General features: G+C 31.6%; 1 protein-coding gene across 2 annotated transcripts in view; it reads right to left on the bottom strand.

The window, feature by feature from the left end:
• Nucleotides 1-358: 358 nt before the first annotated feature.
• Nucleotides 359-24,284, bottom strand: part of LOC111710568 (uncharacterized) — a 44,654-nt gene continuing 20,728 nt past the window's right edge. Inside the window, exons 10-41 of one of the 2 annotated variants that reach the window (XM_023484674.1) lie at nucleotides 24,197-24,246; nucleotides 21,999-22,023; nucleotides 21,601-21,633; nucleotides 21,529-21,556; nucleotides 20,206-20,252; nucleotides 20,054-20,143; nucleotides 18,589-18,651; nucleotides 17,472-17,542; nucleotides 16,712-16,775; nucleotides 13,624-13,688; nucleotides 13,260-13,337; nucleotides 12,904-12,942; nucleotides 11,719-11,772; nucleotides 11,194-11,256; nucleotides 9,811-9,913; nucleotides 8,681-8,727; nucleotides 8,230-8,278; nucleotides 7,980-8,040; nucleotides 7,698-7,774; nucleotides 6,963-7,015; nucleotides 5,703-5,783; nucleotides 5,223-5,277; nucleotides 4,979-5,041; nucleotides 4,563-4,616; nucleotides 4,325-4,376; nucleotides 3,981-4,046; nucleotides 3,125-3,200; nucleotides 2,768-2,954; nucleotides 2,477-2,526; nucleotides 2,010-2,148; nucleotides 1,132-1,279; nucleotides 359-671 (exon numbers count right to left, since the gene is read on the bottom strand). In XM_023484674.1, coding sequence (XP_023340442.1) covers nucleotides 1,139-1,279; nucleotides 2,010-2,148; nucleotides 2,477-2,526; nucleotides 2,768-2,954; nucleotides 3,125-3,200; nucleotides 3,981-4,046; nucleotides 4,325-4,376; nucleotides 4,563-4,616; nucleotides 4,979-5,041; nucleotides 5,223-5,277; nucleotides 5,703-5,783; nucleotides 6,963-7,015; nucleotides 7,698-7,774; nucleotides 7,980-8,040; nucleotides 8,230-8,278; nucleotides 8,681-8,727; nucleotides 9,811-9,913; nucleotides 11,194-11,256; nucleotides 11,719-11,772; nucleotides 12,904-12,942; nucleotides 13,260-13,337; nucleotides 13,624-13,688; nucleotides 16,712-16,775; nucleotides 17,472-17,542; nucleotides 18,589-18,651; nucleotides 20,054-20,143; nucleotides 20,206-20,252; nucleotides 21,529-21,556; nucleotides 21,601-21,633; nucleotides 21,999-22,023; nucleotides 24,197-24,246 — 2,124 coding nt within the window. In that variant the 3' untranslated portion in view covers nucleotides 359-671; nucleotides 1,132-1,138. The other variant, XM_023484673.1, reaches the window with a different exon arrangement.

Here is a 24,284-nt window from a genome sequence, read left to right as displayed (position 1 = left end):
ATTAACTTTTTCACCCTGATATTAAAATTTCAAATTCCATACCTAATTTGTCTCATTGTAGGGTGATAAAGTTACTTAATCACTCACCCTACAACAGGGTGATTAAGTAACTTTATCGACCTGTTTTTAAATAATTTGAGTAAACCTGAATAAAACCATATATGTTATTGAAATGGATATCATGCGTGCGAAAAAGTTTTTGCTGTGATTTTTTATTTTTCTAGTTTATTTTTGATCAAAATAAAAGTACTTCCATTTTGATCTTAAACAAACTAGCAAAAATAAAAATCCCGGCAAAAACTTGTTCGCACTTAATAATACCCATTAAAATGACATTAAATTGGTCTATAAAACGCAACTATATATAATGAAAACAATTTTTTCCCACTTTCCTAAAAAGTACAAAGTAACCAAATTGCGTAATTTTTTAACGAAATTAACCTACTCCAAAATTTTCATTTATAAAATGAAAGTTTTCTGTCCAATATGCATTAATCATCACTTACTAACAAATTATAAATGAAAACGTAAATATTTTGGGAAATGCCATTTAGGAATATTCCCAAGGAAAAAAACTTTTGCTTTAATTTAATTTTCCTATTTGTGTCTTCCATTAGTAGTCTTCCATTGTTGATTCAAAAGCTATAGGCGGCAGTATTGCTTGCCAATTCCTAAGAAAAAATTTGATTAGAAATTAATTTGGGATATTTTTTAATTTAGAAAAATTTGGATACAAAGTTTAGTTAATAATTTGTATGCAATAAAATGGAAAAACCAAAATGTAACATACATGAATCAATCAATCCAGCGAAGGGAGGAAGGCCAACCACAACAATTTCTCGTCCGAGCCACATTCTCCTTATTTTCTTGTCCAAACCATCTCTAAATCCTCGTCCTTCGATTGACACTTTAAACACATAATAATTGAAGAACGAAGATTTTTAGTATGGCTCGGACGAGAAAATGAGAATTATGTGGTTCGGACGCGAGATAGTTGTGGCTGATCTTCCTACCCTCGGACTGCAAAGTGACCAGCAACACTCAACGTAACTTTTTAGTTTTATAAATTAATTTTTTATTTAGGTTTGTAGGTTTAAAACTAACTTGTCAATCATTAAATGATTGATAAACCTGAGTTTTAGATCGGTTTATCTTCCGGGACGGTTTGAAGGGAATCCGACTCCAAGGTCTTTGTCTTTGTTGGAGAGAGCTTCCTTGACTTCGGGAGCAGCTGATCAGTATCAGAGCTGTCTGATTGGTAGCCAAGCTCAGGTAGCTCCTAGATACAGGAATATATTCGGATACAGGGAATTCATGGATAAATTAAGATACATGGATAAATTAAGATAAAGGATACAAAGAGACACAGTGAAAAAGGGATACACAGAGGAGTATAGGAATACATAATAGATAAGAGGTATACAAGGATACATGGGTACTGTGATACACAGAGATATAGGAGTACATAAAGATATACAGGAATATATAGAGATAATCAGGAATATGTAGAGCTATATTGATATATAGAGATACAGGGATACAGAGATACATAGGGGGGTACATAGAGTTACAGGGATACAGGGATACATACAGAGATACAATCTTTTTACACATACAGATATTATTCTGACTTGAGGTTATACAATCTTTTTACAGATATTATACTGACTTGAGTTATACAATCTTTTTACAGATATTATACTGACTTGAGGTTATACAATCTTTTTACATATACAGATATTATACTGACTTGAGGTTATACAATCTTTTTACATATACAGATATTATACTGACTTGAGGTTATACAATCTTTTTACAGATATTATACTGACTTGAGGTTATACAATCTTTTTACAGATATTATACTGACTTGAAGTTATACAATCTTTTTACAGATATTTTACTGACTTGAGGTTATACAATCTTTTTACAGATATTATACTGACTTGAGGTTATACAATCTTTTTACAGATATTATACTGACTTGAGGTTATACAATCTAATTTTACCTGAATAGTTCCAAGATTACTTTGATCCCAGTTATCCCAGGGTTCTCCATCCTCCTCCTCCTCCTGCTCTGGAGGCAGATCAGAGCCAGGAGGTTCGGAGGTAACTCCTTCTCCACCAATACCTCCATCTCCACCATCCCTTCAACAAATATACCATGCAAATATGTTTGGCTTACTTTTCATGAAAGGAGACAAAACTAACATATAGTTAGAATGTTGCGCAATACCATTAAATTTATGTTAAAAATATCAACTTGATCTAAATATCTATTAGTTTACATTTAGAATATTTATTTATATTTAGAATATTTGTTTATATTTAGAATATTTGTTTATAATTAGAATGATTGTTTACATTTAGAATATTTGTTTATATTTAGAATATTTCTTTACATTTAGAATATTTGTTTATATGTAGAATAACTCTTTACATTCAGAATATTTGTTTATTTAGAATAATTGTTTACCTTGTAAGTTCTTGTGTAGTGTACAGTGGATCTATGTCAAAAATCAAGTCCTAGAATATAATTAATTTAAATTTCTGTATATATTATGTTAGCATAATTTAAAACATTCAACTCTTTTTTACATTCATGGTGCCTATAAGAAGTACTATATATCTTAAAACTTAAAGCTTTCCTTTGAGTCACAAATCCCCCCTCCCCCTCCCCATGTTCAATAAAATTTATGGTTTCCAGGNCCCTCCCGGAAAAAAACATATATACGCCCTGTCTCTGATTTCTATAATGTATTGATACCTGTGAGTGGGTCAGGGATTTATGAGAGGAAAGTGCCGCAGCTGGAGTTAGAACATTGTGACCGGATAAAGATTGCGGTAATGCGCCCAGCGGTACACCGAGGTAGGTAATAGGGGGCGCCACTATATCTTCTGTCGGAGAGCTGGGGCCAGGAGACGGCTGCTGGAAGGACATCTGGTGGGTAATACTGGAAATATCGATTTATTTTTCTATTTTTAAAATAAATTGTTTGTCGATTACTCTTTGTGGATGTATTTGATAATAAGAATAAATAAATCTTTAAAATCTTAATAAAATCATAAACTCCGACTGAAATTGAAATTATTAAATAATTTGTAAACAGATATAAGTTGATTCCTTATGCCAGAACTTTTTCTGCTTCTATTCTTATGTGATCCACCTATTGCCAGATGTGAACTGTTTAAGATGTGTCCTAAAATTTTGAAAATTCTCATTAAAAAAAAATAAAATAAATATGTTCACAGATAGTATAGTTAAACCTTCCAAGTACTATTGTAATAAATGCAGTTTGAACAGAACTATTGCGTTGTACATTGTCTGTGGTTCTAGCTGCGCTAATCCTTTAATGCGCTAAACTTGTAATGCGACTAGACTAGCTAGGTATTGTGATTAGCTTAAATACAATAATATATACATCTTCGTTATATTGTGAATACGTATTAGAACTACACATGTAACATATAGATTTTGGTAAATACATCAGTTAATATAGAGACTCCGGTTTGATTACAGTGTTGAGAGTTGAGATATGTCCTTTCTCTCCTTAGTTAAAGATGTTATAAACTTTTTTGAAGTTTTTAAAGAATGCTGTCCATACAAGCGAAACCTCTATAACTGTGGAATATTAGACTTTAGCAATATGTTGTACATTTGATGATATTGTATAGAGCATATAGTTTACCAGTTGCAGTAGCTTGAAAATCAACCTTTTATTTGATATTTGAAATGGGCACACTCGACTCTCTGTATTTTTGGGTTCATTGTGTTCATTAAATTATAATTCCACAGTTTTCTTGGTTCCACTGTACCATATGCTATTCATTTAATAAGTGGATTTTACATGCGAGAAATGGCGGACCCTGCGATTTCCGCGCAATTCCGCGTAATGCCGCGCAGAAGAATTCCGATTGAAAGCCCTATACTTTTAAAGCATTCTTGATACTTTGTGTAAGAAGTTATTATTAAATGTGACCTGGCAGAGGAACAGAGAAGTTCTGGAACGGAGAATTATCAAGTGTTGGACTCATACATCCTGTATCTACTCATAAGCAAAAATATTAATTATTTGAATTTTGTTCTTGCCAATGATAAGTTTTCATGATAGTGTAACTTCTTTGAAAATCTTTAACTATATGTAACTTGCTGAAGGGTCTGGCGTTGCCCTTGGAAAAAAATTGAATAACAAATTTTGAAAAAAAAAATCAAAATTTTCAGCCCAATCGGTTCAGCCGTTCGGCCGGCTATAGGCAACACATATATATAAGAATGTCTTGTTTTATTATGTAGATTTTTATTTTTATTTTTATTTTTATTTTCCTGCGTCATCGTAGGATTTATTTCTTTTCATTGCTTCTCTCACTTCGGACGTCTGTAAATAAATTAAACAAAATTCAAAAATAAACAAATTTCTTCAGAGTCTAATGTTCCTCATGTAGATGCTTGCAATTTTCGGTAATTATTTGTAAGTCCGAGGATGCAATAAAATAAACAACAAAAGGATATAAATTTCTAATTTGTTAAAATTTCGCCAATTTCAAGTTTGTTTATATCAAACCTTATTTTCGAGCATGTTAACCATCTCCGAAGCATCGAATGATATAGAATGGTCCTGAAGAATGTTAAGTTATCTAACAATAAAGAGGAAAATCTGAGCTTTAGATGGACAAAACAAAATTTAAAATGTGCGAAAAACTTATCTTGGAAAGACAATATAGTTTTTACTAAAGAAAGTAACTTATTACTCGCCTCAAAATCTTATCTTTCATCCTTATATCTTTGCAAATGGGAGATTTTAAACTTATACCCATTTAAAAATAAAGATCCACAAAACCAGGTTGCAAAGATGTAATGGTTAGAAAATCAAGATAAGAAAAGAGTTCCTTTTGAAAATAAAGAATCAGGGAAAATGTTCTGAAATTAAAAGTTCTGTATTTAAATTGTTTTAAAAAATGTTAGTTAGATAATGATTTCCTTGGACGAATATTTCAACTCTGAATCTAATTCTTTCATCAATTCCCTCTGCAGACTTTGAACCTAAAATAATACAAATTAATTAATTTTATTTTTAAAACATTTATATGTGACAAATATATATATGTGTAAATACAAAAAACAACAGAATTGCGTTTCCCAGTGAACATTTCTTTAATCTTAACTCTGAAATTCTCAATTATATTAATTATTAAAAGTAAAATTACAATTATATTAAAATTACCTGTTCTAATCGTTTTCTTAATACTTTGGTTTGATACAGGGCATCTGGCTTATGCCTGAAATGATTAAATATATAACTTATTTATAAGAAACTACAAACTTACGTCAAAATCCACAAATTTCAAATTTTTAGTAAAAAGAAATTATGGAAATGTTTTTTCTAAAAATCATCGGCATTTTTTTCACCATTTTCCACAAATATTTACTCAATTTCTTTAAACTCAAATTTTCTATTTCGAATATGTACAATCTTCTTGCTGATTTCTTGCCATAAACTCAAATTTCTAATCTCAAGATTTTTGCTGTAAACCTCTGCTATTTCAAACTAAGAATTTGTACATAATCTAACAGAATTCATTTTTTTAAATATCACAAGTATACATCAATCAATCAATCAATGAATCAATCAATCAATCAATCAATCTGAGTTTGTTACAAGAACTCAATTTAGTAATAACTAAAAAAATGTGATGTATTTTACCTGTGTTCTTTCCGGCGATTTTTTAGACTAACTCCGCTAGCATCAGGGCTCTGTATACTAGTTTGAGATCCTTGTAAGTCCCTAAAATAAAGTTTTTTTAGGGGCAGGTCGGGGTTGTTTTAGGTTCAGCATGAAATATTTTTAGATATTTTTCATGGGCAACATAGGATACGTTTAGGGGCAGGTTAGAATATGGTTAGGGTCAGGTTAGAATATTATAAGGGGCAGGTTAGAATATGTTTAGGGTCAGGTTAGGCTATTTCAAAGGCAGATTACAATAATTTGTTAAAAACTAATTTCAAAATATTTGAACAGAAACTGTATTAGAAGGTTTTTCAGAATATGCATAATGCACTTAATTGCTCTTTTAAAGAAAATCCAATGTGATCCTTCAATAACACATTTTTATAAAAATCAAGGTATTTATACTAAACTAGCCTTAGAGGGCGCTTCGCGCCCATCTTCTAAATTAATTGTGAACATGTTCTCTTTGTGTACATTGTAAAACAAAACAAAAATAATTCGCGGATTTTCACAAAATATTTCGTGGATTTTCAAAATTTTAAAAAATTTAATGACGATCGAATTTTGATGGAGACACATATTTAAAATTTCAATCATTCATAAACCTTCCCTGGGGTCCCTAGATGTCCCACAAAAAATTTGGGCCCGATCGGTTCAGCCGTTTTGACGTTTATTGGTTACAAACAGACAGACAAGCCAAATTTATATATAGATGAAGGGAATGTACTCCTTTTGTACATTTTATAATCTCTATATCTTTGCAACCAAATGTCGAAGACCTGAGATATTTCTATGAATTCCGTTATATCAAATAATCAAAGTTTGAAATAATAACCATTTGGTTGTATAGATACTGGGATTAGAAAATTAGAGTTTGTGGCAAAGACTCAATACTTTTAATAATAAAAATAATAATAAACAAACCACAAAAAACGAGCTAAATCAGTTCCCATCACTAACATTATGCTATTAGTTTGCTTATTATGAAACTAATATAGTTAATATTAATTAAGTTTTAATGGTTCCTACCATCCCTCTAAACTAATATAGTTAATATTAATTAAGTTTTAATGGTTCCTACCTTCCCTCTAAACTAATATAGTTAATATTAATTAAGTTTTAATGGTTCTACCATCCCTCTAAACTAATATAGTTAATATTAATTAAGTTTTAATGGTTCCTACCTTCCCTCTAAACTAATATAGTTAAGCTTAATTAAGTTTTAATGGTTCCTACCTTCCCTCTAAACTAAGTACTAGTGCTGCGTCACTTCTAAGAGTTCCATGATACTGCAGAAAGTAGGGATAAAAGCTTTCCAGATTCTTTAAATAAAAACAAGAAAAGAGAACCTCTTATGATTTAATAAACCTTACAAAGAAGCTTTCAAAATCTAAGAAAAATGTCTGTTTTGTGAATAAAGAGCTCAATGCTTGATCTTTTGTTAATCTGCAGATTAATCTAATCTCATTAAATATCCATGGTAATCGTTCCCTAAAGGGAAAACTGAAAGAAAAAGCATTGATATTCGTATTAAAAGTGTCCTCAGTGAATATCAAAATCGGAATTTTAAGTATCCAACGAAAAAAAGATTTCAGCTCTGGTATCCAAAGTTAAGAACTTTTAAGTAACATGAACTGGGTTAGAATAATTCAAATGAGTTAAAGCTATTTAAATCTTATTTAAAATAATTGAAATTAAACAAATGAAATGCTTGTTAAGGTCATTTGAATCAACTCAAGGCTCCCGGCTCAGCTATGCAAACTGAGTCCGAATTTAATGAACTTGAACCGCGTCTCTAATCCGCTAAAACCGGTTTCATTTAAGCGCCAGGCTTAAATCTTGAAACATTGAATATAATTTTAAGGAGAACCAACTCAAATTTAAACCTCGGTTCAAATTCTTTAAATTTGGCCTCTGGTCCCAGATGTTTTTTATGTTAATTAGAAAACAAACAGCTTTCTCCATATTTTCCTTGTTCAGATCATTCTTAAGCAAATCGCGTACTTCTTTGAGCGCATGCGCGTCACTATTACTTCGGCTGGGAAAATCTATTAAATAATAAGTGTACAATGTGCACTGTGCAGGACAGTGTGCCAACGAGTATACATAAAGTAAAAAATGTATGTATGAGATAAAAAATACCATTTTATTTTAAGCCCCCCCCATCCACCCCACTTCTGTGAGAAAAAAATTTTAAATACTTTTTTTTGAAAATAAAATTGTCTTTTGTTTAAACATAATATTTTGTTCTACCTGACTCTGAATGGTAAGTATTAACAGATGAATTACTGGACATTTTGAAAATTTCATTTTCCTGAGAATTTAAAAAATGTTAACAATGAAATAATAATGATGATAATAGTAATTATTAATTGATTAGTTGATGATTATAATAATAATAATGATAATAATAATAATAATAATAATAATAATAATAATAGATAATTAAAATAATAATATTAATAATAATAATAATAATATATAATAATAATAATTCTCCTACCTTAGTTTGTACCCTTGACATATTACGAGGAGAGGACAGAGTAGAAGCTCTAAATAAAAATGTTTTTCTTTTATAAAAAAATGTTTGATTCAAGAAAAATTGTCATATTTATAGTTTTCCTGGACACTTTTTCATCGTTTTCCATTATCCATTTACTCACATTTTGGTTAGGGACGAAACACATTTTGTTTCTTCAATTAATTAAACTAAATTGTTGCATTCTGAAAATATAACACTTGAGTAGAAAAAGGGTGAAAACTTTATTTCTGTTTATATTTTGTTGTGAAAATAATAAAAAAAGTTTGGAATTTATTTTTTGAATTGAGGGATAGAAACCCCGTCCTTCTTTTTCAGTTCAGGTGTATTACAGAATTTTTGAAAATAAAAGTGAAAAGTTTTTATTTTCTTTTATTGTGAAGTTTTGAATTTTCTCCAGATTTTACTTCTATACCTGGATGCGTAAGTTTTCTTGCGTCTTCTTAACTGCCGGTTAGGATACTAAATATATGCCATCATTACAGGGACATTATTTATAATGTCTAGTGTAAATTCAATAGTGTCTAGTGTCTAGTGGCTAGTGCCTATGAGCCTAGTGTATGGTATAAAATGTTTAGTGTCTAGTTTCTAGTCTCTAGTGTCTAGTGCATAGTGTCTGGTGCATAGTGTCTAATGCATAGTGTCTAGTGCACAGTGTCTATTGCATAGTGTCTAGTATCTAGAATCTAGAGGCTAGTGTTTAGTGTCTAGTGTATAGTATCTAGTGTATAATGTCTAGAATTTAGTGTCCAGTATATAGTGCCTAGTGTCTAGTATTTAGTGTTTCGTATCTAGTGTCTAGTATCTAGTGTCTAGTGTCTAGCATAAAAGTGTCTAGTATCTAGTGTCTAGTGTCTAGTATCAAAGTGTCTAGTATCTAGTGTCTACTTTATAGTAAATATTGTATAGTGTCTAGAATCTAGTGTCCAGTATGTTGTGTTTAGTGTATAGTATATAGTTGTTGTCGCTAAGAAACAAGATTCTGACGATGAACAGATAGACAAGGTATAACCCACGAATCAAAATCGATAATGCAGAAAACTCTTTATTTCCTAAAAAAATAACGAAATGAATGATGATAAATAATTATTACAAGGTTTACAAATTTATAATGAAAAGATTCTTACGATCTATTTTCCTATTCGTGAGACTATCTGTCGAAAAGTCCGAAGACGCTATTTATACATTAAAACTTCTGAAAAGATTGACAATTAAATGTTGGTGAAAGTCACTAATTCTTTAAATAGAAATGTTTTTGTTTAACTTTGAAATGGTTCACAATTGATAAACGTTTTAACTCCGTCATCGGAGAACAAGGAAGAAAGGCGGGCTGAAATTGTTTGGTTTGGATTCTTGTCTCCGAGAGGAGCATTTAAGTTGAAGACGATATAACATAAACTGCGGGGGGGGGGGGGTCTTAATGTTAATGGTTGACAATAGTGCCTAGTATCTATTATATAGTGTCTAGTTCCTAGTATCTAGTATCTAGTATCTAGTATCTAGTGTCTATTGTCTAATGTCCAGTATCTATTGTTTATTATTTACCTTTGTAGCTGTGGAAAAAATGCTAGCTGAACTACCATTTCTTTTGTTTAGATTAGTACTTGATCCTCCCTTAATCATAGACTGCAGCATTGCCATCACAGATCTATAATGTTAAGTATTAGCTGAACAGCTTAGCACGCGTTCCCCGCGAAACTTTAAAAAATCGAATCCTTAAGAAAAAAATATCGAATTTTTTTGCCTATTGTATGTAAATATATTATATATATATATATCTATATATGAGAAATAGCTTCATTTTATAGATATATGATAGATATACATAATAGAACATTAAATGATAATAATAATAATAATAATAATAAGAAGGCTAATATAGAATATGGGGTTCTTCAAGTATTGAAATTAACAATGGGTCGGACCTCGGCAGGGATAACGAAACTGCTCGGTCAAGTTTAAAAGTTCGCCACAAGTTAAATATGTAGATTTACTCAAAAGTTTTGACCTCTGGACGTATTTGATCTTTACGATTTCATGGACAATCTAATTTTACATGGAAAGCTTTGTATTTTAAACCTTAGAAAGATAATAATTAAGAGTTAGCCATTCATAAATTGATATATTGAGGTTTTCGTTAGTAAATAAACATATTTCAGTTTAATCAAAATAAGTTTGTGATAGAATAAACTATATATCAAATATATGTATTTAGGGACTTAAAGTGTGATTTTCAAAACTCCAGCCGCGTCACACAAAAAATATATATTCAAATCTATATTAAAGTGTTAGTATAAAAAAGGATGATTCCTCTTAATGTAAACTGCAAAACTCTTTTTTTCAAATCTAAATTCTGATTTTCATAAAAAAAATTTAAGGGCGATATGAATATTAAAATGACGCACCATAAAATACACTTCAGTTTTGAAGGGTACCCTTGTGTGAAAATTTGCAATGTTTTAAGTAAAAATTGCTAAAAATTTTGGTAAAATCTTTAACGCGTAATATATTAATATATTAATCTTATTGAAAGAATGGTTTTAGTTGTGCTTTTTTGCGTGACGCGGCTGGATTTTTAAAATCACACTTTAAAGGCCCTAAATGTATCATTTAAAAAAGTTGTTTTGCCCGGAAGTGTCAAATATGGTGGTCCAGAAGAGAAAATAGTGGTGGCTCATAGCTGCCGGAAGAGAAGAAAGCTAATATGTGGCACGGAAGAGGAAATAGTGGTGGCTCATGGCCGCCTGCCTTTCCCCGCTCTTCCCAGGAATTCATGAATCGCTAAATTGCAAAACAGGGTGGACTTAGCCTTCTTCAGGGAGGGGCATGCCCCCCCCCTTAATCAGGCTAGGGAGGGCCTTGCCCCCCACTCGTTGCGCGCCTGAGTATAGAGTACATAATGGTAGATGATATACATAAGTATAATACCTATTAGAACCTCTATTCTCTGCACTACCCTTCCGTAGTGTTTGACTTTCAGCAAGCGAACCTCTAAATTAAAATATTTCAAAACTAGATTAAAGTTTTCAGCGGAAACCTCATTGTTTAAAACTTTACAATTTTAAACAGAATTCATTTCAAAGATATACAATAGAAAGAATAAAAAAGATGACACTAAAAGAAGGAGAGGAATGGAAGCCTTAAAATAAAGAAAGAATGGAACCTTTTACAATTCTTTATTTAAAAAAACGTTTTCTAATCTAAAATCTCAAAATTTGAAATTTTAAAGAGAAAAAATAAATTGTATTTTTTTTTGAAAAGCTTAGAATTTGAGCTAAAATGTAATATTTAGTTATAATTAATGAAAATGAACAATAAAATAAATAAAATAAGAGGATACAGACCCAATTAGAGGAAATAGAGGATAAAATTAGAAGATTAGGTAAAGAGGGGGAAGGAGGGATGTTATTGATTAACCCCCCCCCTCCCCACCCCTCCTCGTCCTTCTCGCACCTGTTACTCCCTACACCATTCCCAATAGTAACTGGTTCAGTAGCAATCTTCATCCTTGGAATTATAATAAATTAATAAAAAAACATTTTAAAATAACTCTTTTTCAACCATTAAAAAAAACAAATAGAACTTTTTCAGTTTTGAATCTTTAGAGTCTTGAATTTAAAAAGACAGTCATAGTCAGAAAGACCTGGAATTAATTGATAGTTAATCAGGCGACTTAAACATTCCCATGTTTATAACGAGTTCCCCAATAAAAGTTTGAGGCAAATCGGTCAAGGAGTTTATAAGCTTTGATCAGACATAGAAACAAACCAAGATAACTTCTTTATAAAGATAAATTAATAATTTTCGTGCACCCCCTGCCCCCTTCCCTAAATTCAACTTATGCCCCTCGCCCCCCTGTTCGGCCTCCCCCCCCCTTGTGCACAGGAGAATTCTTGCTTCAGAGATGCTTCTCTTGTGCACAAGGGGCGGGGGAGGGGACAGGGAGGCGGGGTGCATAAGTGGATAATTATATATATCTCTGGCAAACAATATTTTGGAGATGGCAGGACTAGGGCTACTTCTGATTATCGTTTCAAAATCATATTTGTAAACTTATATTGTAAACAAGTCTGATTAATTGTAAGTTAAATCCATGTCCTTCTGATTAAGTGGGAGTGGGACCTATAACTGGAAGACGACATAAACACATAAACACGAAACATTTTTTTTCTTTCAATTACTGTGCACAGACCCAGTTGGCGTATACGTTGGTTAAGTTCTTAAGCTACTGTATAAGTAGTTGCTTTAAAACAACATAAATTCCACACAAACAATGATTAAATGTCGTCTTTCTATTCCAGTTTATTGGTCTCACCTAACTGTAGAAAGGAAGAGACGTGTATGAAGACACGAAACTCAATAAATTTAATAATCTGAAGTTTAGATTTAGTCTTCTCCCTTTAATACATTATTTAGCAATGGAAGAGAAATTTTAAAACTTGCAGTAAAGCGGGAATATAAAAGAAAACTCTGAATACGTTTTGTAAACGGTAAATTCGTCTCCGAATTCTCATTCTTTGTAAGAAACTCTGTAACAAGGGGTAAAAATGAATAAAAATCTAATTTGTTGGGAGCTAATCAAACTCGTCCCATAAAAGTTTTTCTAATTGTTTGATTTATTGATTGTGATTTAATTACTTGATTTGATCGTCATCACTCTCCTCACCCTCATCAATCCTAGAAGAAAAAAAATCGATTACAGCAATCAATCATTTCTCTGCTCTAGTATTTCGTAAATCAATCTTAGGAATCAAATCATTTCTCTGTTCTAGCATTTCCTCAATCAATTTCAGCAATCAATCATTTCTCTGTTCTAGTATTTCCTCAAATTTCAGCAAACAAATTGTGTCTCTGCTCTAGTATTTCCTTAATCAATTTCAGCTAACCATAAGTTACTAACCATTTCTTTTGGCCTGATCGGTTCAGCCGTTCTGACGTCAATTGGATACAAACTAACAGTGAATATAAATACAAAATAATAAATATAAATTCACCTGTCCATTAATATAATCTCTTGATCTTCTGGACTTAGTTCATCGTCAGCAGTTGATCCTAGACCCATACCATCCGTTCTAGAGTATCATTATTATTAGTGTTATCATTTGTATTTGCATCAGCGTTATTTTATTTTATTATTATTATTAGTAGTAGTAGTAGTAGTAGTAGTAGTAGAAGTAGTAGTAGTAGTAGTAGTAGTAAGTATTATTTTAGTATTATTATCGTTACTACTGATAAGTATATTAGCAAGTCATAAATGTTTTTATACTAACACCACTTTTGTCATAAGTTTAGTTTTAACATTATTTTTAATATTCTTATTTTAACTAATGTACAAACACAGTAAAGTTTTCTGCATACCTGAATTGTTCTGATGCAACAGTGTACGGTAGTTCATCGGGTACACCCTCATCCCAGTATTGATCCTGATTTTGTACATAGGTACATACAAGGTAATAATGCAAGGAAAGTTAATTGCAGTTGCGTATACTCTGCGTACATATTGAAACCAGTTCTCCCTGGGCGGAATTTGTAAACTATAATAGATACATCAATGTTAGTTTAGTATCCGAGAAGGATAAAAGCATTTAATTTTGTTAATTTTAATAATTCACAAAATAATTTCCTATGACCAGAATATTTCATTGATTTTTTATGTGAAAGATGGATCCCATGTCAGGCTTCTATGTCCGTCGTGTTTACGTTACCACCCAGAGACAGTACACTGCAGTACAAAAGATGCGTACACCTCTGAAATAACTTTCCTTGCATTATAACCTTGGGTACATACACATTTAACAAAGTCGACAGTTTTTCACATAATTTCAAGTGATCCTCAATGTAAAGCGGTTCATGATCGATACACTCATAAGTCTTTTACGAATTTTTAAAATGAAAGATAAGATCTTAGATAAAAAAATATAACTTCTCTAAACCTCAATTTCCAGAGTGAAAAAAGGGATAACTTCAACATTTGTTCTCAAGATTTAAGTTGAGATTTACTTGAAATAAAGTGTACAATCCCTTTAGGTCAATTCAAATATGTTTAAGTTATTTATTGAACCTCAAAACTTTTGACCAATGAAAGTAAAGTTAAAATAATAACAATTTAACCAACTAATTTTAAATATAATATAAACATGTTAAGAATCATCAAGATTCAGAATAACTCAGAAAATAACTGGAATTCTACACCTACATTATGTGTATATTTCCAAACTCAAAAAAAGTCATGGAAAACTAGTCTTTATTGATTAAAATCCTTCTCTTTCGATAATATGTTTCCAAGCAGAAATATAAAGAAAGAAAATATTTTCAAATGTTTAAACCAGAAAGAAAAAGCTAGAAAATATTTTCAAATATTCGAAACCAGAAAGAAGAAGCTAGAAAATATTTTCAAATATTTGAAACCAGAAAGAAAAAGCTAGAAAATATTTTCAAATATTTGAAACCAGGAAGAAGGGCTAGAAAATATTAAATTTTTTGACTACATTTTTTATGTCGAAAAAAAAATTTAAAAAAAATATTTTCTCTTCATAGATAAACACACTTTTGGGTTTCAAATCTGTTTCAAAATTTCCCCCTGAGTCTGAAACTTTTGGTTGAAATATCGCTTAGATAAATCGACTGAACGTTGCACGTCATCAATAGATTACTATTCCATTCAAGTATAATTACATCGTGTAAAAAAATACCTTAAAATCTCACTTTTTCCCTTAGCTAAAAAAGTTTCATTAAAAAAGCTTTAATCAATACTGCCTTCAGTGTAAATATATATTTGATATCATAATTTAAAACAATCCTAAGAAAATATGTACTTTTTTTTAGAAACGTTTCCATCTCTATTTTTCATCCCTTGAAGCTTTGAAGCTTAAACCACAGTATTAAGAGGGATTGTCTGGGGGGCGTTTTGCACCCCCCTGTAGTTTTTTTGTCCTAGCACTCTCATTTTTAATACTATCATCGTGAAATTTTGTAACTTAATAGTAATTTAGTATAGTAATTTAAAAGAAAAAAGTCCAGTCTTTGGAAAAAAATATCTAAAATTGTTACTAAAGCTACATATCTAAAAACTATATTTCTGAAAAGCCCTTGAAAATTGGATATAGAAACATGTGTCACACTTTCATATTTGTTTAAAACAAATTTTTTTTCATTTTTCTGACCTTTTTTTGGCGCTTTTTTCAACCCTCCCAAACTATTAAGGTAATCGTTCTAATTTTTTTCAATGAGCTGGCCTTGGCAAATTGGGCTATGCACATGCATTTCAACCCTATACCTATTCTCTAAGGCTTTTTCTAGAGGGGGGGCGTTTGGCGTTTACATAGATATTGTATCAATATTTTTTCAAAAAAGGGGTTTTAAGGGGGGGGGCACAATGTTGCCAAGGGGAGGGCACAACATTTTTTTTGCGCGCTGCAACATGTGCCCCACCCCCTTCACAAATGCTTTCGTACGCCCCTGTAGATTAGAAATACAAAGTTTTGACCTCTGGGGGTTTAAAGGGACTGTAAAGGAAAAATGAAAGGGGGTATAGGCTGAAAGCTAATCACTTTAGCTCTTGATCGCGACCCATGAAAGTTTTATCTGATGTTCCTGTCTCGAGAAACTGATATAAAACTGTGTTAAAATTATACAAAAATTCATATATNAACTTGACATTTCAATTAGAGACTAGTTTCCGATAAACTTGACATTTCAATTAGAGACTAGTTTCCGATAAACTTGACATTTCAATTAGAGACTAGTTTCCGATAAACTTGACATTTCAATTAGAGACTAGTTTCCGATAAACTTGACATTTCAATTAATTTGAAGAAATTGAAAATTGTTGAGTAAGCAGCTGAAGGAGAAACAAATTATAAAGGAATTTATTTCGTATGAAAAACTTTCTTCGATTTATAAATTTCAGGTAAAAGAAACGAAGTTGCAAGAAATTTAAATAATCTGGAGTATATCCTTTACATGAAAAGTACATTAATAAAATGCAAAATCAATGTTTTAGGTTTTAATAAGTTTTAATAAATGTAGAAAAGTGCAATCATAAAATTTCTTACTTTACAATACAAGCAAGCATAAATATTTTAGCAAACTCATCAAAATAGATAAAAGAACCATAAAAATATTAGATATTGCCGATGTTATGTAAAATTTAATGAATTAAAAGTTCAAAAATTTGGATTAAAATATGTACTATCATACGATGTTTTTCTGAACATTTACCCCTCAAACTCTTTTTTAAATCTCAATATCTTTGAACCTTTGATAGTTTTATCCAAGGAAATCCTTGGTATAAGATATCTAAGATCTACGACATCTGATTGCAAAGATATGAGGATATAAGAAATTAAATAATCTGTAGAAAAGTTTGCACTTTTTTAGTTAAAATTTATATAAAGCTGTTGTGTTGTTCATTTATATTTTACAGAAACATAAACAAATATTTTACCTTGACAAGCTCAGGGTGCTCGGCGTGCATATCATCAACGATTAAATATGCAACTTGCAGATTTCTGCAAAAAAAAAAATGTCAATCAGTTTCTAGCTGTCAGTCAATTTCAAACTTATCAATCAGTTTCTAATCTAAAATCTTTCTATCAGTTGTATAATCTGTCAATCAGTTTCTAACTTGTCAATCAGTTTCTAACTTGTTAATCAGTTTATAACCTGTCAATCAGTTTATCGCCTGTCAATCAGTTTCTATCCTGTAAATCAGTTTCTAACCTTTCAATCAGTTTCTAACCTTTTAATCAGTTTCTAACCTGTCAATCAGTTTCCAACCTGTCAATAAAACCCGTGCTCTGTGAGNTGTCAATCAGTTTTTAACCTATCGATCAGTTTCTAACCTGTCAATCAGTTTCTAACCTGACAATCAGTTTCTAGCCTGTTAATCAGTTTCTAACATATCAATCTGCAGTTTCTAACCTGTCAATTAGTTTCTAACATGTCAATCAGTTTCTAACCTGTCAATTAGTTTCTATCCTGTCAATTAGTTTCTAACCTGTCAATTAGTTTCTAACATGTCAATCAGTTTCTATCATGTCAATTAGTTTGTAACCTGTCAATCAGTTTGTAACCTGTCAATCAGTTTATAACCTGTCAATCAGTTTCTAACATACAATCAGTTTCTATCCCGTCAATTAGTTTCTAACTTACCAATCAGTTTCTGACCTGTCAATCAGTTTCTAACCTGTCAATCAGTGTCTAACCTGTCAATTAACCAATTCATCTCAAAGTCTTCATCGTCCTCCCCGAATGGATTGATCAGAACTTCAGCAACCTATGTAATCAGAATATTATTATTATTATTTTTTATCATTATTATATATAATATAAATATCTATATTATAAATATATATAATTTTGATTATATATACATAAATAACTATAAACTACATATTACAGTGGTGACCAGAAAACAGTGGAATGATTGTTGTGTTATTTCTTCCTCTTTTTTATGAATTGTCGCCAAGAAATTTGTAATCTAAAAACTATTTTCTGAGCTGTCCACATACGTCATCATGGTAATGTAAACAAATAAACATTTAGTTCTATATCTCTTTGGATTTAATAAGATATATTTTTTTGACCAAATCAATTTGTTTTGTTTATTGTCTTGTGCCAGGTACTGCAAGAAACTATAAACAGGAACTGTGTACTGTCCTTTCCGGGTGCAATGTAAACAAATGGGAAGGATCAAAGCTTTGATAAATGTCTATTGTTTGCTTAAAAGTGTTGTGTGACCATAGAATAAGGACAATACAGATAGAACACTAGATGTTGTCTTTTCAAGATTTACAAGACAGTGAGAGAGCATGCGCGTAACTATATAGTATATAGGGCTCCTGCCTCAGGGTTATTGGGAACAAAAACCCTCTAAATCTTGAAAAGACGACATCTAGTGTTCTATCAGTATTGTTATTAATCTATGGTTGTGACGGTTACTTTCAATAGACACTAGAATAGATACAGTTAGTGCAGAAACAAATTAATCATTTAAATAAGATTATGCAGGGTGTCCCGCGAAACATGACAGTTGATGAATAGTTTCAAATGTCTTCATCCATAATGTTTTAAGTTGTTTAATGCCGAAAACAATAATGAAAAATATTACATGGCAGTCATATTTTATTACCATTAATTCAAAAGTAAAATAATTTTGATTAAAAGATTTTTTTATCGAAATAAACTGTACAAATTCTTTAATATCTAACACAGTAAGTGGAAGAAGACATTCAAAACTATTGACAATCTGTCATGTTTCGTGGGACACCCTGTATATTTCTTGATGTAGTGAAGGGTTTCGTATACAACAAAACAAAATACCTTCAACCATCCCATGTAGAAGAAGAATTGAAGAAATGTAAAAACAGGAACATACAAATCAACCTAAATATTTCAATTAACATGTCGGCGAAATAAAAAAATGGTTTAAAATTTTTTTTTTAAGTTTAGATTTTTCTTATAAAAAAATGATTGATAAGAGCAACAATAAAAATTTTTATAATAAAAGAGAATTGGTTTTTTTCTGAAAAGTTAAGCAAATAAATGGCTTAGATTTGAACCAATACAAATTGAAAAACAAAATGAAACATGATAATATAATTGAAGCATATGTATAATGTTAATAAAATGGTAAACACTCTGTCTAAGCATATTTCAACTAATGTACCTCCTGCCCCAAACCAAACTAAATTTATACGCCCTCCCTTTACAAAAAACCCCTGTTGCGCCTCCGATTTCTCCTCTATATAAAAGTTTTGAGTAACTACCTCATGTCCACCTAGTTTTCTCCTCTATGTAAAAGTTTTGAGTAACTACCTCATGTCCATCTAGTTTTCTCCCTTATATAAAAGTTTTGAGTAACTACCTCATGTCCTGCTAGTTTTCTCCCCTATATAAAAGTTTTGAGTAACTACCTTAGTTTTCTCCCCTATATAAAAGTTCTGAGTAACTACCTCATGTCCTGCTAGTTTTCTTCCCTATATAAAAGTTTTGAGTAACTACCTCATGTCCTGCTAGTTTTCTATCCTATATAAAAGTTTTGAGTAACTACCTCAAGTCCATCTAGTTTTCTCCCCTATATAAAAGTTTTGAGTAAGTACCTCATGTCCTGCTAGTTTTCTCCCCTATATAAAAGTTCTGAGTAACTACCTCATGTCCTGCTAGTTTTCTTCCCTATATAAAAGTTTTGAGTAACTACCTCATATCCTGCTAGTTTTCTATCCTATATAAAAGTTTAGAGTAACTACCTCATGTCCTGCTAGTTTTCTTCCCTATATAAAAGTTTTGAGTAACTACCTCATGTCCTGCTAGTTTTCTCCCCTATATAAAAGTTTTGAGTAACTACCTTATGTCATGCTAGTTTTCTCCCCAATATAAAAGTTTTGAGTAACTACCTCATGTCCTGCTAGTTTTCTCCCCTATATAATAGTTTTGAGTAACTACCTCATGTCCTGCTAGTTTTCTCCCCTATATAAAAGTTTTGAGTAACTACCTCATGTCCATCTAGTTTTCTCCTCTATATAAAAGTTTTGAGTAACTACCTCATGTCCATCTAGTTTTCTCCCTTATATAAAAGTTTTGAGTAACTACCTCATGTCCTGCTAGTTTTCTCCCCTATATAAAAGTTTTGAGTAACTACCTCATGTCCTGCTAGTTTTCTTCCCTATATAAAAGTTTAGAGTAACTACCTCATGTCCTGCTAGTTTTCTCCCCTATATAAAAGTTTTGAGTAACTACCTCATGTCCTGCTAGTTTTCTTTCCTATATAAAAGTTTAGAGTAACTACCTCATGTCCTGCTAGTTTGCTGGTTGGGTCTAGAAACTGTCTACCCATCAAGGAGGAAACAAAGAAAGAGTAAACTGCAAGGGTTACAACCTTAATTCAAAATTTTGAAATTTTTTTAAAAATGTTTTTAAAAAAAATTGTGCTGATTATACCTGAGTGTAAACTAGGGGAATCGATATCCAATCGTAGTCAAGTAAACCTGTAAAAAGATGTTCAAATAAAAACTGGTGTAGATCGCTTTAAAGGGACTATGCGCGTCATTCCAAGTGATTCTCCTTTTAGTATAGTTGCATTGCACTATAGTTTCAGTAGAAGTAAATACTTCCATTTACTGATAGCACCGATTGAAGGATTCATAACTCTGATTGGGGTGAGATAGATAGAAAGATAGATGTTACCGACAAACTATTTATATTGGTTCAGAATAGACAATAAACATATGACTGAACCTTGATTGGATCAGGCGCTAATGGACACACAGGGGTGATTAGTACACTTAAAACCTTCGACTAAGAAAAACTGATAAGTATATTCGATGTTTTTCTATAACATGAAAATTTATTAATGAGATTTCTTTATAAATGCGACTTTTGAGTTTATACAACAGAGAAGTAAAGAAATTTACAGAAATTAACAATGTAAAAAAACGATGTTAATTACGAATGTAAATCTTTAATTGGGTAATGTTACATCATTAATACGTAACATCCCATCTATTGAACTTTTTACCTAGACACTTTCCGACCCACGGCAATATCCGACCTACGACAGCTGTTAGTTTTAATTTATTTAATTTTTAGGTTAAGACAATTTCAGGGCCTAGCACTGCGGCTAGAACAGACTAGAGGGGGCCTAGCGCTGCGGCTAGAACAGACTAGAGGGGGCCTAGCGCTGCGGCTAGAACAGGCTAGAGGGGGACTACTGCTGCGGCTAGAACAGGCTAGAGGAGGGCCTAGCGCTGCGGCTAGAACAGACTAGAGGAGGCCTACTGCTGCGGCTAGAAAAGACTAGAAGGGGCCTAGCGCTGCGACTAGAACAGGCTAGAGGGGGCCTACTGCTGCAGCTAGAACAGGCTAGAAGGGGCCCAGTGCTGCGGCTAGAAAAGGCTAGAGGGTGCCGAGCGTAAAGGGTAGAGCAGGCTAGAGGGGGCCAAGTGTAACGGTAGAACAGGCTAGAAACCACGTGAGAGTAGGTCAGGAAGTATAGCGGATGTGAGTATAGGTCGTATAAGATTCACTATTCTTTAATTGTCAGGTAACTTATATTATGTCTAATGTACCCATTTCTTGTTTACTTTACCTCCACATCCTGATCTGAACTTGTATATTTCTTGTTTACTTTACCTCCACATCCTGACCTGAACTTGTATATTTCTTGTTTACTTTACCTCCACATCCGGACCTGAACTTGTATATTTCTTGTTTACTTTACCTCCACATCCGGACCTGAACTTGTTTATTTCTTGTTTACTTTACCTCCACATCCTGATCTGAACTTGTTTATTTCTTGTTTACTTTACCTCCACATCCGGACCTGAACTTGTTTATTTCTGTGATTATTGCTTGAAAAGTAAATTCATCCTAAAATAAAGAATATTCATTATTCAATATTATATTTAATATAAGGCATTTGTATACAGTATATAATTGTTCACCTCAAACCCCCCCCCCCCCTTCTAAACAATGTCTTCCCCCGAATTGCTCTTTCTTGTCAATATTTACATTGTAACTTAATATATTTGTAAACCTGCAAATATTTGTATGTTACAATATTAATATTTATTATTTTACACGAAAAAAAAACAAGTAAACCCTTTTTTAGTCATATGTTTTATAGGGGGGAAGGGATTATATTAAAATAATGCATGCTACACTGATTTTAATGTTAAATTTGCATTAAACTTTTAAACTTTTATGAATTAATTATTATTTAAATTTATTTTTACCTTTATTCGTCCTTCCTTCTTAGCTCTATGAAAAACCATAGATATTTTATAAAAAGAAATCTCATTTTTTACTCAAATCGCAATAATAAAATCAAAATGGAAATCAGTAAAAATTCAACCTCTTGTTTCTGCTGAAGTTTAGATAAAACCATATTTGAATATTATAAATTTAGCGTACAGGCCCTTTAATCGGATCAGACTAAACAGCAAAACTATTTATTTTATAAAAAGATTTAAGCTATGTTCATTGATTGCACTTACAGTATCCGACCTGGTTCAGTTGTCAGGGGAATCAAGTATTTACGTTTTTTATTCTACATTGAAACTTTAATAGCATTGTTGACATTCTAACAATCTATCTATCTTTCTATCTATCTATCTATCTATCTATCTATCTATCTATCTATCTATCTATCTATCTATCTATCTATCTATCTATCTATCTTCTATCTATCTATCTATCAATCTATCTATCCCACAAAGGATGAGACTGTAAAGACGACCCAAAATTCTAAAAATATGATGTTTTGATGCTTTCTAGTTTCTGCTTTTAATTGAGTGTTTTGAAATAATAATAATAAATAACTCTGAATGCAAGGAAATAGACTAAATAAATTCCGTACAATTGAAGTCTCATCCTCTATCTTTCAATCTATCTATTAATCTATCTATTAATCTATCTATCTATCCATCTATCTATCTATCTAGCAAGGAAAAGTAGGGATCCTGTTTTGGTTTTTAAGCAGAAACAGATGGCATGCTGTTTGGTGTTTAAACAGAAACAGATGGGATGCTGTTTGTTGTTTAAACAGAAACAGATGGGATGCTGCTTGGTGTCTAAACAGAAACAGATGGGATGCTGTTTTGGTGTTTAAACAGAAACGGATGGGATGCTGTTTGGTGTTTAAACAGAAACAGATCAGAGAAGCTTTGTAACTTTGTAACTTTGCGGCTTTTTATTCAGTTGTTAACTTCTTTATCTTAAAAATTATTTCAGATTTCGGGTTCAACAACTAAATTATTTCAGATTTACAAAAATCTGATTTATTTAGGAAAACTTAGAAATAGAAAATTTGTTCTCTGTCAGTGTCACTAATTTATTTTAGTTTAAAGACTGAAGCTTCACGGAGATCCAGACAGATATGAAAATTCTGCCTCGGAATTTTGAGCGCTGTTCTTTGGTTTTATCTTATTAACTCGCCTCAACATTTTTGTAGCCCTGGACATGTGTGCATGTTATAATTACAACAAACTTATTTCTAGCTTTAGTTTATGAATATTAATTGGAAAAATTTGATAGATTTTTGCATGAGAGCGTTCGCAGTTTGGACCACTGTGGCTTTCTACGTGATTACTAAAAGCTTGGAGAGAATGAATTATAAATTTTCTAAAGAAATTGACGTCACAATGTTTAAGGACTATAAGAAAGAAAGAAGAAAGAACCTGAAAATACAGGGTGTGTAAAAACAAGTTTATTTTGCTGTTTCACAAATCTGACCAGGTTCTTGTGTGTTTAGGTAAAACATATTACTATGCAAAAATACTTGTTGAAAATGAACGAGAGACATAAATTTTGTTCCAGCAGTTGAACAATTCTTGCCGGTTTTTACATCTTTTCAATTCTGGATGAATAAGTAAAAATCTTGGGATTCAAATTCTACTTTTATATTTTTTTGAAAACATTGTGTAGCATGTGCTCAAAACATTTTTGTTGCTGAATCATTGGATCAAGCTTTGTTCTGTATCTTTTGTCCTCAAAAGAACTAATTAAATCCTTTTCCTTGTGGTCGGAACCCTGTATAGGGATGATTAGGGATGAAGCACTTACTGCTTAATTCAAAAGTTGCCACATGGCAAATCGATATCAAGTGTTATAGATTAGCGCTATCTCACACTGCACACTGCACCACAAGATTTGAACTCGCTTACTCAAAAATCGAGCACTATTTTGCCAATTACTTCTTTTAAGTTTAAGTTAAAAACTAGCGCGTTGCATCTATAGAATGTATATGCCTAGGGCTACAATAAAGTATAAGTGACTGGGTGAGGTTAACCCGAAGCCTAAACCGTTGCGACTCTTTAAAGTCGAGGCTGTTTAAAAAAATAATGATTAAATAACCTTCTAAAGTAAGATTGCGAATCAATGTCTGTTTTTAAATATATAAAGAATTTCAGATGATAAATAATCTAGAATTTTCCTTGTTACAACGGCTCCAGCCCATACCAAACTCATCCAGTATTTAGGGTGCTGAAATACTTTTTAGATAAAATATTTATGTTTTAAAT

This window comes from Eurytemora carolleeae, unplaced genomic scaffold, assembly GCF_000591075.1.
Source record: "Eurytemora carolleeae unplaced genomic scaffold, Eaff_2.0 scaffold990, whole genome shotgun sequence".
Lineage (NCBI taxonomy): Eukaryota > Metazoa > Arthropoda > Copepoda > Calanoida > Temoridae > Eurytemora > Eurytemora carolleeae.
Note: the sequence above shows the minus strand (reverse complement) of the source record. Positions and strands in the feature narration are given on the sequence as shown.